The sequence below is a fragment of the Rattus rattus genome, chromosome 6, assembly GCF_011064425.1.
Source record: "Rattus rattus isolate New Zealand chromosome 6, Rrattus_CSIRO_v1, whole genome shotgun sequence".
Lineage (NCBI taxonomy): Eukaryota > Metazoa > Chordata > Mammalia > Rodentia > Muridae > Rattus > Rattus rattus.
The window spans coordinates 84343366-84360393 of NC_046159.1; the positions used below are offsets into that span (position 1 = coordinate 84343366).

Here is a 17028-nt window from a genome sequence, read left to right on the forward strand (position 1 = left end):
AGCATACATCTTCACACAGTCACCAATGTGCAATGAGAATAGTAAAGCATCCAGTTTACTATTAGACACAAAGCAAAAATATGTCAAAATACTTGCTACAAATTAAAGTAAAAGTATCCAACTTACATTTGAAAAAGCACTGCCTTAAAATTATAGCTGAATCACTAATCTTCAAAAGGCATTTGAATCTACAAACCACCCAACCGAAAGCAAGCCCAACCCATCCCAATCCCTAGAGTTAAGGGTGTGGTCAGTGGGAATGATCTGGGCATAAATGCAGGACAGAGCTGTTGAACCTCTCATCCTGTTTGTAGTCTGAGGTTATACATAAACCATCAGACTTACTGAAAACCTATTCTGATTCAGAATCTTTCAGCAACAGTTTCTATTTTCCTGTGAATATTTCAACTGGGCTGCAAGAACCTTGTCTCGAAAAAACACACACATCCTTCTGCCCAATACTTTACCTAAATTTATCCTATAGACATGCCTGCTCATCTGTTGACATATTTTTAAATTATTTAATATAGTACTTTTTATAAACAGGAATAATAACTTCATGAAAACTGGATTAGATATATTTCTAGCTAGAACATTCTAAAGCTAAAAAAGTGATAAAGTTCAATTCTCAGAAATGTAAAAGTGATCAAGGGGTAGAGAAAGATGGGCACAGACAATCATTGTGTAAAAGGGGTAAGGGAAAGTCTATATATTTCTTTGTGCTATAAAAATACCACTAGAAGGAAGCACAATATTGGTAATACTCATAGCTACCAGAGAAGGCAGATGGGCAGAAGAGATGGGTTAGGAATCATTTGGTTTTTGGTTCTAGGGGTTAAATCCTGTGCTGGGTGTATGCTAGGCATGCATTCTACATCCTCAGTCCACAGAAAATTTTATTACAGGTGCTTTGGACCTTTTTCCTATTGAACTATATGAAAATATTGCATATTAATACAACTGTTCAAAACAGTTTTAATATGGTATTATTTTTCTTTTTATGATGTTCAATTTAGCTAAAACCTTTGGAAGGTGCTGGAATATGATTATAGAAGAATATAAGTCTTTATCCAAAAGAACAGATATTTTTTTTTTTTTTTTTTATTAACTTGAGTATTTCTTATATACATTTTGAGTGTTATTCCCTTTCCCGGTTTCCGGGCAAACATCCCCTCCCCCCCCCTTCCTTATGGGTGTTCCTCCAACCCTCCCCCATTGCCGCCCCTCCCCTCAACAGTAGAGTTCACTGGGGGTTCAGTCTTAGCAGGACCCAGGGCTTCCCCTTCCACTGGTGCTCTTACTAGGATATTCATTGCTACCTATGAGGTCAGAGTCCAGGGTCGGTCCATGTATAGTCTTTAGGTAGTGGCTTAGTCCCTGGAAGCTCTGGTTGCTTGGCATTGTTGTACATATGGGGTCTCGAGCCCTTCAAGCTCAAAAGACCAGATTTTATATCCAAACCTACTCCTGGCTTCCCACTTATCTAAGACAATTCAATACCCATACTTGAAATGGTAACATATACTGACAAAACAAGACAAAAACCACAGAATAATTATCATGTATGATAAACATACACTAATACACAAGTTATAAAGATAAAAATTACAAGCAAACATTATTGAGATATTTGCCTATCTATATTCTCAGAAGTGAGTGAATAAATAAAAAAGTAGGGTGGACTATAATGGAATATTATTCATCTCCCCTTCAAATATCCAAATACTAAAAAAAAAATGCTATATTCAATTACAAGTTGAGAAGTTACATAACTTTTTATTGTCTGAGATATGATCCTGCTATGTATCTTGGGCTGGCCTCAAACTCAGGATCCTCATGCCTCTGCTACCAAAGTGCTGGGTCACAGTCATGTGCCACCACACATGGCTAAGATAACTAAACTTCACTATTTAAGATGCCTTGTTTTAAATTGGCATATAGAAATTAAAACAAAGTAACTTCTAATCATAGTTTTTACAGTACATCAACTGATTTTACTAAAAGATTTGTAATTAGAGAGGAAAGCTGACACAGGAAATTAAACAGAAAAGGATTCCAGTCCTAACACTTAACATGTTAAGTGTTAGTGTTAGTTGCAGCATGTGCCCAACTCCAGTACTAAATCAGGAGGAAACAGAAGGAAGGCCTTCAATACTGGACTTCCACACCCCCAAATGCTATTCTGTCTCTCTTTTTCAGTTTATCTTACTCCATCCCTCGTTTCAGTGTTCCTCTGCTCATTCATTTTGCATAGCAGCAAAGCATGAGTATACAGGCATGATTTGTTTCAATTTTCTCTTGGTCTGCTGGAATAGATGTTTCTAGACTCATCACTTCCTCAGCCAGTCTGTTACTTCTTTTTTAAAAAAGACTTATTATTTTATATATGTGAGTACATTGTAGCTGTCTTCAGACACATCAGAAGAGGGCACCAGATCCCATTACATATGGTTGTGAGCCATCATGTGGTTGCTGAGAATTGAACTCAGGACCTCTAGAAGAGCTCTTAAGTCAGTGCTCTTAACCTCTGAGCCATTTCTCCAGCCCCTTCTGTGTATTTCTTAAATAAGCTCTCAGAAAAAAGCCATACAAATTATTTAACAATCTGGTGTAACCTCTAATGCGCGCACGCACACACGTGTACTCACACACACACACACACACACACACAACAATAACAACGAGAACAACAACAACAAAACCACGCCCTTCTCAAAAGCAAAAGCAGAGTCAGAGCACAGGATATTAGCTGCACCCACATGGTAGCTCACAACCTTCTGTCACCTGAGCTCCAGGGGATCTGACACCTCCTTCTGATCTGAGCAGGCACTGTATGCACACGTATACATACAGGCAAAACTTTATACATATAAGATAAAAATAAATAAGAAAGTAAAAGAATCCCAAGAGGAAAAGAGCTTAAAAAATTTAGTTTTTAGAGCATCTTATCTTCCAAAGTTATTGACCAAAAGGATCAGTATTTGTAGTTAGAAGTGTGATTAAGCAACACACTGGGTTTTACTCAACACACAAGATGAAACCAAAGAGGAAAAATGACTTATTTATCACAATAACAGTGGTAAGCCTACCACTTATTTAGTACTGGCATAAAGCACACAAATCTAACTAATAGCTAACATGGTTTATTGAAAAAAATCCAGATCACTTTGAGTAACCTGACCCTCAAAACCAAAATTTTTCAGTCCATTTGCCTCCTGACAAGAAGTGCTCTTAGAGATGCAGAAATAACAGCAGTTAAAGAAATTGTACAATTTGGGGTGGGAAGGAGGGCTCAACTGCTAATAGCACCTGATGCTTTGCAGAGGGCCTGGGTCTAGGTGCACCTTAATGATAGGTCCCAACTATCTCTCACTCCACTTTCCAGAGATCTAGTATTGTTTGGACACTAGGTACACATGGCATATGTATATATATTTTCTTAGGGTTTCTATTGCTGTGATAATATACCATGACCAAAAGCAAATTGGGAAAGAGGGGGTCTATTTCACCTTACAACTCTCAGGTCACATCCATCACTGAGTGAAATTAGAGCAGAAATCATGCAAGAACGTTACTACCAGCTTATCTCCCATGGCTTCCTCAGTCTGCTCTTAAACAATCCAAAACTATCTGCCCAATAATGGTACCAACCATAGGGGGGCAGGCCCTCCCACAGCAATGTTTGACTAAGAAAATGCCCTACAGACTTGCCAATCTTATGGAGGTGTTTTTTCAGTTAAGATTTCCTCTTCCCAGGTATGTCAAGGTTCATTTAACCCCTTGCCAACTTCACACAAACACATCACTTTTTTTTTTTTTTTTCCGGAGCTGGGGACCGAACCCAGGGCCTTGCGCTTGCTAGGCAAGTGCTCTACCACTGAGTTAAATCCCCAACCCCCAACACATCACTTATTAATCATAACTTTTCCTTTCTTGTTCATCCCCAAAGATCTCATATTAATTATAATATAAACACAATAATTTTAAAAGTTCTTTAGTCTCGTTATAATCAATGTCTCAATTAAGGATACTCCATTTTACCTTTGTAAAGATGGCCAGAGGCATGCCATATTGGTCTTCTTCCAAACCAGAAATGAGCCCTGGTATCAGGACCACCTGCCTGGTATTAGCTTGAGGCTGTACTGTGATTGGAGGACTGTCTGAGGGCACAGAGTCCTTTTGGAATAAGTGTGTCTGGTCTGAGCCCATCTGCTCCCTTTCTTTCAAGCTGGCATCCTCTAAGACACTAGGATCCAAAGTTTCCCAGTCACTTTCTGAAGACTCTGGAGATGGTCGAGGTGGAAGTTCCAAATATCGGCCAGTGTCACTGTGTTCTTGTCCTTTGTTGTTGTTACCTTCTACCTGGAAGTAAGGCTTCTCCGTCGGAGGAACAGCATCTTCTCCATGGTTTACTGCCACGATTCTTGTGACAGTTCCCAAGCTGGTATTTAAGTTGTCAGAAGTAGACTCAGAAATAAAATCATCTGCAGAGGGATTACTTTCCTGAAGTCCAGCATCTTCAGACATACTCTTTCGGGGTCTATACTGAGAACAGTCACTGAGACCATGCTCAATCATGCCTAAAATATAAAATATTGAAGAACAGCTTGGCTTATAATAATATGGAAGAAAATAAAGTGTAGTTTCTGTTTTATACAGTGGAAATTTCCTATAAAAAGTTTCCAAAAGCTATATTTGCATCTTTTAAAATGAAATTTCTATTAAAAAAGGAAAAGCTGGGAAGTTGGGTGTGGTGGCCCACAAATTAATCCCAGTATTTGTGAGGCAGAGGCACGCAGCTCTCTGAGTTTGAAGCCAGCCTGGTCTACAAAGTGAGTTATGACAGCCAGGGCTGCACAGAGAAACTATTATCTTAAAACCCAAACCAACCAAGCAACCAACCAACCAACCAAACAAACAAAGGAAAGATGGGAGCTGGCAAGACGGGTAAGGGTGCTTGTTGCCAAACCAAGCCTGAAGATCTAGACTGAATACCACAACACACAATGGAGGGTACATTCTCACAGGATGTCCTCTGACCACCAGCATGACAAGGCTTACAGCCACCCCACTCCCACCCCCAATGTTAAAATTAAAGTAAGGAAGGAAAACCAGGGTAAATGAAAAAAACATATTGCCAAAAGAACTGGAAAGGTTAACCCTAATGAGTTTACTTTTTGTCTATTTTTATTATTAAAAAGTTGAAATTCCAATAACATTAAGCAAAAGTAGCAATGGCTACCCGCTTACCTGGAAAAAGGGATAGCACAGTCATTAGTGCACCCACCAACCTATTCACTGGAGAAATGTAAAACAGAACCTGAAATGGATCCAAATGAAATTAAATTAGAAAATTCACAAGGCTGTAATAATATATAAGGGGAGGATCCTTTGCATAAGAATAATACTTAAAAAGCCTATGAACAGATGTACGCTTAGTCTTCATGGGGAAGCCCTGACAACTGGCGCAGGGCTGTCTCCGACTCTGTGGCCTGCTTCTGGATTCTCTTCCCCTAATGAGGCTGCCTTGTATAGCCTCAACGGAAGATGCACCTAGTCCTGCTGCAATGTGATATGCCATGGCGGGTTGATATACATGAGAGTAAGAGAAGAAGCTGCTATCAGGATGCAAAGCAAAGCAAATAAATAAATACTAATTATATAAAAGTAGCTAGTAGATTAGTAAATGACACCCCTAAAAAATGAGAGAAATATAACGATTTGGATGATTTAAGGACCTCCCCAACAAACAACAACAATAACAAACGAGTCATGTTTTAAAACAACACAACAACAACAACAATCAACCACCCACAATTCAGATAAAATCTGCCAATAAGGTCTGATGGTGATTCAAAGGATAAAAGTGCCATCTCAGTTTAATCTGTGTGTCCTGCATGGTAGAAGAAGAAAAACCATCTGCAAAGGCTGTCCTCTGACTTCTATACGCTTTGGTGACGGTGGGAGTGCAAACATACACATGCAGAGACACACACTGAGTTAACCAGACTTTGGGTCTAGTTAATTTCATGATTTAAAAAAAAAATCTCAAGTTCTTTATAATAAAGTTTTAATAAATAAAAAAAAATTATAACTTAGAAAGTACTGCCAACCGACACTAAATGACCATGGTAGGTTGGGCAACAGAATAGTCACAACATGTTAGAGTCATTGTCCCATGAATTATTGGTTAAGGTAGTTTGTCAACTTAATTAACCAAATGATCAAAACTCCTATTATCAAAGAACCATACGGTTGTGTAACACTGACGTCATATCATCATTGATCTAGCATCTTGCTAAAAATGTTTAAAATGAAAGTAACCACAAGAAAACAATTACACATTTAATTCTGTAATACTCAAGTAGATCCTTTTTAAAAGTGCCAATTGCACCCACTTCAACACCATAGATATTAAAATTGGAACTATACAGAGAAATGACCCCTTGCAAAGATGACATGCAAATTCATGAAGCATTCCATAATTTAAAAAGGTGTCAATCATAAGGACTGAAGTTCCAGTTCCAATGCCCCCACATATCAAACTTGTAAAGAGCAGCTCTGAGGTGGGCAGAGCCTAGCTGATTGCTGAGGCTTGCTGGTTTCCTGTATATCTTAAGAAATAAAAGTCCCAAAACGGCAACCAACAGATTGGGAAAAGATCTTTACCAATCCTACAACAGATAGAGGGCTTATATCCAAAATATACAAAGAACTGAAGAAGTTAGACAGCAGGGAGACAAATAACCCTATTAAAAAATGGGGTTCAGAGCTAAACAGAGAATTCACAGCTGAGGAATGCCGAATGGCTGAGAAACACCTAAAGAAATGTTCAACATCGCTAGTCATAAGGGAAATGCAAATCAAAACAACCCTGAGATTTCACCTCACACCAGTGAGAATGGCTAAGATCAAAAACTCAGGTGACAGCAAATGCTGGCGAGGATGTGGAGAAAGGGGAACACTCCTCCATTGTTGGTGGGGTTGCAGACTGCTACAACCATTCTGGAAATCAGTCTGGAGGTTCCTCAGAAAATTGGACATTGAACTGCCTGAGGATCCAGCTATACCTCTCTTGGGCATATACCCAAAAGATGCCCCAACATATAAAAAAACACGTGCTCCACTATATTCATCTTGTAATTTATTCATAATAGCCAGAAGCTGGAAAAGAACCCAGATGCCCTTCAACAGAGGAATGGATACAGAAAATGTGGTACATCTACACAATGGAATATTACTCAGCCATCAAAAACAATGACTTTGTGAAATTAAATAGGCAAATGGTTGGAACTGGAAACTATCATCCTGGTGAGTTAACCCAATCACAGAAAAGACATACATGGTATGTACTCATTGATAAGTGGCTATTAGCCCAAATGCTTGAATTACCCTAGATGCCTAGAACAAATGAAACTCAAGACGGATGATCAAAATGTGAATGCAGATCGGCTCCTGAGAGACACAGCCAGAATACAGCAAATACAGAGGCGTATGCCAGCAGGAAACCACTGAACTGAGAACAGGACCCCTGTTGAAGGAATCAGAGAAAAGAACTGGAAGAGCAAGGAGCTCAAGACCCCATATGTACCCAGCAATGCCAACCAACCAGAGCTTCCAGGGACTAAGCCACTACCCAAAGACTATACATGGACTGACCCTGGACTCTGACCTCGTGGGTTGCAATGAATATCCTAGTAAGAGCACCAGTGGAAGGGGCCCTGGGTCCTGCTAAGACTGAACCCCTAGTGAACTAGACTGTTGGGAGAGGGCAGCAATGGGGGAGGGTTGGGAGGAACACCCATAAGGGAAGGGGGGAGGGGGGAGGGATGTTTGCCTGGAAAACCGGGAAAGGAATAACACTCGAAATGTATATAAAAATACTCAAGTTAATAATAAAAAAAAAAAAAATCTATAAATAAGTGACAATTCAGACGGAAGGAGAATAAGTGTCACGTGAGCATGGCAGGTCCTAAGGAAAGGCCTCATTGGCAGAGAAAACTTTATTAGAAGACTCATGCTGTATAACAGTGACCACTCACATATGTAAAATATGAGAAAATTCTTAGCAAACCCAGGGAAATCTTTCTATTTTCTTGAAAAAAAAAACCATGTCTTTTGTCTTCTTTTTAAAGTTATTTTGATATATTTTATATTTTTATTGCTAAGGGAAATGATTTTATATATGTAGTTATTTCATAATTAGAGTCATTATTGCACTGGCTAGATTATTACCGTTGTACAGAACAGGAATTAATTTGCTTTCTATTTCTGTTCAGCACAATTGGTATTGTGATGCGATTTAAAATGGATCTGCATGACACATAAGTGCAAAAAGAGGTCCTGCTGATCTGGCCAGTCCCCAGTTCTAATGCCAGAAGTAGAAAATCAGTATGCTTACTGCTAGTTAGGTAGATGCAAGAAAATTTCTCAATGGCAAAGTTTCCAGAACTGTCAGTTTTGCATATTTAATGAGGAATCTCATACACACTCCTATTAATCCTTAATTCATTTACATTGTTTAGTTTTATTCAATCAATATTCAGTTTTAAGCTATTATTATAAATAAATATTCAGACCCATATAACTTAATTGTACCGTATACATTCTTCTTCTGTTTTAATATTTTAACTTTTTTCATACACCTGTCCTTTTTTTCCTACTCACTGTAATCCCTTTCTTGTAAGACTGACAAACCTAAAAAATTCTCAACAGAGTGTGTACATTGTAACATCTACTGGTTTTTTTTTTTTTTTTTTGGAGCTGGGGACCCGAACCCAGGGTCAGCGCCTACCACTGAGCCAATCCCCAACTCCCATCTACTGGTTTTAATCTTACCAGAATTACTGTGTATGCTTCCTTTTGTTGTCTTAGGGATAGTTCTCAGGGGCTATATTAATTGTAGTTCTGCTTATCTTTCCTGGCTTTATTTTTTTATTTTGAAAATTTTTCAGATTATGTTCATATATATATATATATATATATATGTATATATATGTGTGTATATATATTAGTAAAGCACCTGTAACTGCTCAGAATTAAATATTTTCACACAGAAAAAAAAAAAAAAAAAAAAATAAAGTCCCAGGTTAAAAAGAGATCTTGACGCAAAATGAATAGGGTGATTGATAGATGAGGATAAGCATTACCCTCTGCTAGCCACCCATGCAGGCACAGGTTCTCATACCTGCATATAAGTGTACATAAACCCACACAGATATAGATCAATTAAAAAGTCCCAATGTCATGAAATTCAAGAAAAAAAATGGGAAAAAGAGGCAGGACTAGGAAGACAGTCCAGTGGTTAAAATATTCTACTTTAGCAGAAGACATGAGTAGATTCCCAGAATCCACATTAGGTGGTCTAAAAGTGCTTATAATTCCAGTTCCAGAGGATCCAAAGATCTCCTGGATTCTGAGCACAGCTTCACTTATATACACAGATACACACATAGACACATAGTTAAATATAAGACAGATCTTAAAAAAATGAATAAAGAAAAGGATGCCCACTCTTCCCACATCTATTCAATATAGTAAGGTAGAACAATGAGACAACAAAAAGAGATCAAGGGGATACAAGTTGGCAAAGACGAATTAAAGGTATCACTATTTGCAGATGATATTATAGTATAGTATATAAGGGACCCCAAAAATTCTACCAGAGAACTTCTCCAGCTGATAAACAACTTTAGCAAAGTGGCCAGATATAAAATTAACTCAAATAAATCAGTAGCCTTCCTTTGTACAAATGATAAACAGGCTGAGAAAGAAATTAGGGAAACAATTTCCTTCAAAATAGCCACAGATAATATAAAATATCTTGGGATAACTCTAACCAAGCAAGTAAAAGACCTTTATGATAAGAACGTCAAGTCTCTCAAGAAAGAAATCGAAGATCTCAGAAAATGGAGAGATCTCCTACGTTCATGGATTGGCATAATTAACCTAGTGAAAATGGCCATCCTATCAAAAGCAATCTATAGATTCAATGCAATCCCCATCAAAATCCCAACACAATTCTTCAAAGACATGAAGACAATTCTCAAATTCATCTGGAAAGGCAAAAACACCAGAATAGTGAAAACAATTCCTAACAAAATAGAATGGCTGGGGAAATCACCACCCCTGACCTTAAGCTCTACTAGAGCGATAGTGATAAAAACTGCATGGTATTGGTATAGAGACAGACAGGTTGATCAATGGTATAGAACTGAAGACCCAGAAATAAAATCACACACTTACGCACACTTGATCTTTGATAAATACAACGGAAAAAAGAAAGCATCTAGTCTAGCTGGATGTCTGTATGTAGAAAAATAAAAATAGACCCATATTTGTCACCATGCACAAAGTTCAAGTCCAAGTGGATCAAGGATCTCAACATAAAACCAGATACACTGAATCTAATAAAAGTGGGAAAAAGCCTTGAACTCATTGGCAGAGGCAAAATTTTCCTAAACAGAACTCCAATGGCTTATGCTCTAAGATCAAGAATTGATAAATGAGACCTCATGAAACTGGAAAGCTTCTGTAAGGCAAAGGACATAGTCAATGAGACAAATCAGCATCCTATAGATTGGGAAAAAAATCTTCACCAACCCCACAACTGATAGAGGGCTAATATCCAAAATATATAAAGAACTCAAGAAGCTAACCACCAAAACACCAAACAACCCAATCAAAAAATGGGGTAAAGAACTAAACCAAGAATTCACAATAGTGGAATCTCAAATAGCTGAGAAGCACCTAAAGAAATGTTCAAAGTCCTTAATGATCAGAGAAATGCAAATCAAAACAACCCTGAGATTCCACCTCACACTAGTCAGAATGGCTAAGATCAAAACCTCAGGTGACAACACATGTTGGCGAGGATGTGGAGAAAGAGGAACACTCCTCCATTGCTGGTGGGATTGCAACCACTCTAGAAATCAATTTGGAGGTTCCTCAGAAAATTGTAAATAGACCCACCTAAAGATCCAGAAATACCATTCTTAGGAATATACCCCAAAGATGCCCCACCATGCCACAGGGGCACATGTTCCACTATGTTCATAGCAGCCTTATTTGAGATAGCCAGAAGCTGGAAACAATCTAGATGTCCCACTATAGAAGAATGGATACAGAAAATGTGGTTCATTTACACAATGGAATACTACTCAGCTATTAAGAATGAGGACATCCTGAATTTAGCAGGCAAATGGATGGAACTAGAAAATGTCATCTGGAGTGAGGTAATTCAGACACAAAAGGCCATGCACAGCATGTTCTCACTAATAAGTGGATATTAGTCAAAAAAAAAAAAAAAAAGTACAGAATACCCAAGATACAGTCCACAGAACTGAAAAAGGTCAATAAGCTGAAGGGCCCAAGTGAGGACGCCTTAGTTCCACTTGGGAGGGAGAAGAAAGCAACCACAAGGGAGGGACAGGGGAGGGAAAGGAGATGGGGGTGGGAGGGAGATGGGAACATGATCTGGATTGGGGGGGGAGAAGGACGGAAGCCCTGAGGGCCAGCAGAAAGAATGAAAACAGGAGACCTTGGGAGGAAGGAGGTTGGGAGGACCCTCTAGAATGTACCAGAGACTATCAGGACTCAAAGTCGGGGACCCTAGATAAAAGGCCCTACAGTGGTGAGAGGGAACTTATTGAATCTACCTCCAGCAGAAAGACAGGGCATCAAGCGAGGAATGTGGTTGCTATCCCACAGCCAAACTCTGACCCATAAGTCTTCTTGTCTGAGAAAACTGCAGGGACAAAAATGGAGAAAAGACTGAGAAAAAGGAGGTCCAGTGACAGGTCCAAAGTGGGATCCAGCTCAAGGGGAGGCCACAAGCCCTCACACTATTACTGAAGCTATGGAGCACTCACAACAAGGGACCTGCTGAAAGAGTCAGATGAAGATATGTGTGCTCAACCAATGAACAGAAGCTGCTGACCCCTCTGGCTGAATTAGGGAAAAGCTGGTGGAAGCTAAGGAGCAGAGGGGGCAACCCTGTAGGAGGACCAGCAGTCTCAATTACCCTGGACCCCTGAGACCTCTCAGACACTGGGTCACCAACCAGACAGCACACACCAGCTGAGATGAGGCCTCCAAGACATGCAGCAGAGGACTCCCGGGTCTGCATTCAGTCAGAGAAGATGCATCTAATCTTCAAGAGACTGGAGGCTCCAGGAAGTTTAGTGGTTGGGTGGGGGCATCCTTGTGGAGACTGTGTGTGCGTGTGAGCACGTGTGTGCAGGGAGGGGAGTACGGGGGCGGGGGAAGGGGGGAGGAGGTATGAGATGTGAAACTCTCCGGGGTAGACTGGGAGGGGAATAAAATCTGGAGTGAATAAATAATAACTAAATAAATATGAATAAACAAAAGAGTATGAAGTAATGATGGTACAATTTGACTTGGAGTTAGATGTACTACCATTGTGCTATAGAATAATTTGAGACTAGCAGACACTAGAAATACAATATAGGATTCTTGATTCATGTGGTTCCTAGATGAAAATGAACAACTGTCTATACGTTTTATCTATAAAGTTAGAGGTAAGATACTCTCATTCATTATCTTTCTATAAAGACATTGAAAACTCAGCTCCTTACTACTCTTTAAATCTGTAATTTTTATACAAGATAAATGACTAAGAGATTGATGGGATGGGCCAGAGATATCAGAGAAATAAATGCAAAGGCTATAGTGCAAGAAAAATAAAATCTAGAGTGTGAAAACTGGGCAGTTACCATGTAGCCCAGGCTACTCTGGAGCCTACCACCATTCTCCTGTCTTAGCCTTCCAAGGCCTGAGATGACAAGACTGAGATACTATGTCTGGGTTTCTTTTTCTCTTCTTTTTTTAATAGAGCACCAGAATTTTTAAAAATTAAACTGTATGTGTGTTTTGCCTGCATGAACAATGTGTACTGTACAGATGTGTGCTTGCAGAAAGGCAGAAGAGAACGTCAGATACCCTGGTACGGGAATTACAGATGGTTATGAGCTACCATGTGGGTACTGGGAATCAAACCCTGTGACTGTGAAAGAACAGCTAGTACTCTTAACTGCTGAGTCATCTCCTATGAGCCAGCTCCTACGCCTGTGTTTTTAATCCTTATTTCATATTCATGTTTGTAGGTGTTCATGTACACATTTAAATGTGTGTGGAGGCTGGAGACATCAGGTATCTTTTCCCATTGTTTCTCCAGCTTATTACATTTGAGACAAAGTCTCTCACTTAAATCTGGAGCTCATAGACTGGTCAGATGGGCTAGTCAGCAAGTGACAGAGATCGTCAATTTCTATTTCTCCAGTGCAGAGATTACAGAACAGGTACTGTGCTAGCTTTTCTTTTCACATGGACACTGGGGATCTGAACTCAAGTGCTCATGCTTGCATCACAAGCATTTTACTAACTGAGCCATTTCCCCAATCCTTAATATCCTAATTACAGTAAAAATCCATTCTCCTAAATCCCCACAATGACACTTAACACCTGCATTGATAAAAAAATTCTCTACTTCACCTTGTGTATTATAATTACATTATTTCTAGGCAAATCGAATTAACATAAGGACATTATTATAACTACAAGTAGTAATATATGCTTATAATCCCAGATTCCCATGTTGGAGGCACTGGGATTAAGTTTTCAAACAGCTGTGATCACATTAGAGATCCTGTCCCACCCCAACTCCCTCCATGGCCCCCCCCAAAAAAAAGAAAAAAAAGAAAGCAAAGGAGGTTAAAACATCTAGGGAAACTTGAAAACAGACTGTATATTGTGTTCTACAGTCTTGTTTCAGTGAATCTGTATTTGTCTATAAAACAGGATCATAGTTAATAGAACACAGGGCTGGAGAAATAGCTCAGTGATGAACACTTCCTGCTTTAGCAGGTGATCCAGGTTCAGTTCCCAGCACCCACAGAGCAGTTCACAACCTTATATAACTCCAGTTCCAGGGGATCTGATACCTTCTTCTGTCCTCTGGGGGCATTAGGCACACATGTAATGAATATATACAAATACAGGCAAAACACTCATCCTCATTAGGTAACAATAAATAAACTTAAAAACAAAGTCACAGACTTGAAGGTTGGATAGCTTTTAGCCTCATGTGCCATGAAGCATTTTGACAATAAAAAGTATTGGAAATTTTTATTGTCCAGAGTAACATGCAACACACAACATAATTAGCTGATTTGTAACTCATTTTAAATGGCTCTGTGATGGACTCTTTCAGGTAGTTTTGCATCCAACTCAGATTAATTGTAAAAAAAAAAAAACTCTATGGAGCAAAGGAAGGTAATAAGCTTTAAGGTAATGAGCCATAATGAGCATAGTGCATGACTGACCCCTCAACATCCCTTTTACCTTAGATGCACTGAATACAGTTAATGTGGGATATAAAACTGGATGTATTTCAGGGACAGCTTCTGATTAGTCTAAGCATAAGTTCAGCAAACTTTTTCTATAAAGGGTCAGACACATGGCTTGTTAGCCATATAGTTTCTCACAGCTACTCAACTGTTTCTAAAGGATGAAAACAGCTATAAACAATAAGCAAACAGTAGCTGCTATGCCTCTTTTCCAATAAAACTTTTATCATGGCTCAATAGTTAAGAACAGCCGTTGCTCTTGCTAAAGACCTGAGTTCAAGTCCTAGCACTCACATTAGGTACCCTGTAACCACAACTACAGAGTGTCTGATGTCCTGTTTTTGGTTTCTGCAGGAACATGGAAGCAGATGCATATACCTACACACATAAACATAAAAACAAGTAAGTCTTAAAAACAACAAATTTCCCTAAAAGAAAGTGGTAAGGTAGAGTAGGCTACAAGACCTAGTTCATAGACCTGAGGTCTACAATGACTATGGCAATCCCATCTCTTTGTCGTACACAGTGGTCTGGAACCCAAGTTTAAGCCAATTAGTTTAGGCAGAATTTTGATAGCAAGCTGATGGAACAAATTCATGTTCAATAGCTCGGGAAGTGGTATTATATCTGAGAAAGCAAATAGCCAAATTATTGTTGGCAGTTTACTGTATACAAGGGAGATCACTTTGAGTAAAACCAGCTGGACTGTGGGACAAAGAGAAAACCCAAGATTGTGACACCCTGGAAGCACCAAATCAACCATCAACCCTGAAGTCTGAGTGAACCAACACATTTCCTTTTCTATTTAAGTTAGTTTAAACTTCTTATGGTGACAGTACAATTGACTATACTATCAAACTGTCTTTAAAAAGAACACAAATTTGTATATGTATGATAGTAAAAAAGAATTTTGTGTTTCACTTGACAGACAAAATATGTTTTAATACTTAATCATTAATTTCCACATTACAATAGTATGTAAAAATGCCAATAAAAAACCTGTTCTTCCTTTTATCCTTCTGTATCTCACCTTCTTTTCAAGAAGAATTAGCTTAAACAGGATCAAGACCTGCAGAAAGAGAAAGAAATACTATTTTAAAACAAGAACTCAGATCTATTTTTTTTTTCTTTTTTTCGGAGCTGGGGACCGAACCCAGGGCCTTGTGCTTGCTAGGCAAGTGCTCTACCGCTGAGCTAAATCCCCAACCCCAGAACTCAGATCTATTAATCATTTGCTATTTCTTTTTTAAATATAATCATGTTATATAATATTATATAATTATACTTAAGATACATGAGAAACTGAACTTGAGCTGAGAAATTAAGCATTAGCTATGTCCTCTAAAAATGTGAATCATTTGACCTTTAATTGAAATAATCTTTTTTTGGAAAGAATAGTGTCATCTCTGCTTGACATTTTTCTGAAGAGGAAGAGATTTGAGGCTGGGGAATTGCTTAGTTGGTAATGTGCTTGCCTACCATTCATGAGAGCCTGGTGTTCAGATTCCCAGAACCAGTAAGTTAGGCATGGTGGTACACACTTACAATCTCAGCACTGGGAGGTAGAGGCAGGAGAGTCACAAATTCAGGGTAATCCTTAGCTATACAGTGAATTCAAGGCCAGTCTGGGATACATGACATTTACATGGCTATTCAATAAAAGTTCGGTAAAAGTGACTGTATGTGTGTGTCCTTGGCAACTTATGCTTTAACAATAAGGACCATATCTTTGACACCAAAACCACAACAAAAGAAAAAGTAAGTCATGTAGAAGAATATTCCACTTTCAGGGAAACATCTTCGTTTCTACCCATACTAAGTGAAACTGCAAAGACTGCAGAATAAGAAATCAAAAGCAAACTCTATTGAGCAAGAGGTACTCCCAGACTTTTACCACACAAATATTCCTGATGCCTCCAGCCTTGTATACTTAAGAAGCTGTCTTAGAAGAGCAAAACCACAATTATGCCGCCAGCTGATTGTGATGCTGCCCCAATGAGTTCGCAGGAAAAGGAACACAATCACAGCCTCTCCCATTTCAGTACACCGCAAGTTGAAGGAGATCTATCACACCTTGTGTCGAAAATGAAGGACAAGATCTCGAGGAGACAGACCTACAATGTAAACAGGAGAGGTAAATGTGAAAAAAAAAATCTAGAGAAGCAAATGAGAACATGTAAATATTCAAACATTTATGTAATTTTTGGTGAAATATATATATATATATATATATATATATATATATATTTTTTTTTTTTTGAAAGAGTATCATCCCCAAGGATGAAAATGTTTAAAATATACCCTGTCAGACACATTAGCCATGTGGTCACTAAGCACTTCAAATGTGGCTTTCAAATTTTATGAACTATAGTATAATACACTTAGTCTATACTATTAGTAGATACAGTTTTAGACACTGGGTTTAACACTTCTATTCTACACACATAAACCACATAAATTTAAGTCATAAAGCTTACACCATAATGGCAGTCAGTCTTTTAAATGTGAACTCTGGTCACTGCATTACATATACTGCTATTTCTGAATCACAGTGTTTTCCAATCACATAGCTCTAACACCATAGTAAAAGAGAAAACAACTTACAAATACAGTCTTAGAATAGGAATGTCTAGCTGACTTTCTAAGACTGCACTAGTAAACC

The 17028-nt window shown here is 38.6% G+C and overlaps 1 protein-coding gene and 1 non-coding gene across 2 annotated transcripts in view; one reads left to right on the forward strand and one right to left on the reverse strand.

The window, feature by feature from the left end:
- The window catches only part of Avl9 (AVL9 cell migration associated), a 47233-nt gene that overhangs the window by 15901 nt on the left and 14304 nt on the right, over positions 1-17028 (reverse strand). The window contains exons 7-10 of the mRNA XM_032906435.1: positions 16440-16480; positions 15397-15435; positions 5251-5320; positions 4042-4580 (exon numbers count right to left, since the gene is read on the reverse strand). Of these exons, the coding sequence (XP_032762326.1) occupies positions 4042-4580; positions 5251-5320; positions 15397-15435; positions 16440-16480 (689 nt within the window). The remainder of the gene's footprint in view (positions 1-4041; positions 4581-5250; positions 5321-15396; positions 15436-16439; positions 16481-17028) is intronic.
- LOC116904653 lies at positions 6388-6489 on the forward strand. Its single transcript, XR_004388354.1, has one exon. It is a non-coding gene; the product is annotated as a U6 spliceosomal RNA (small nuclear RNA).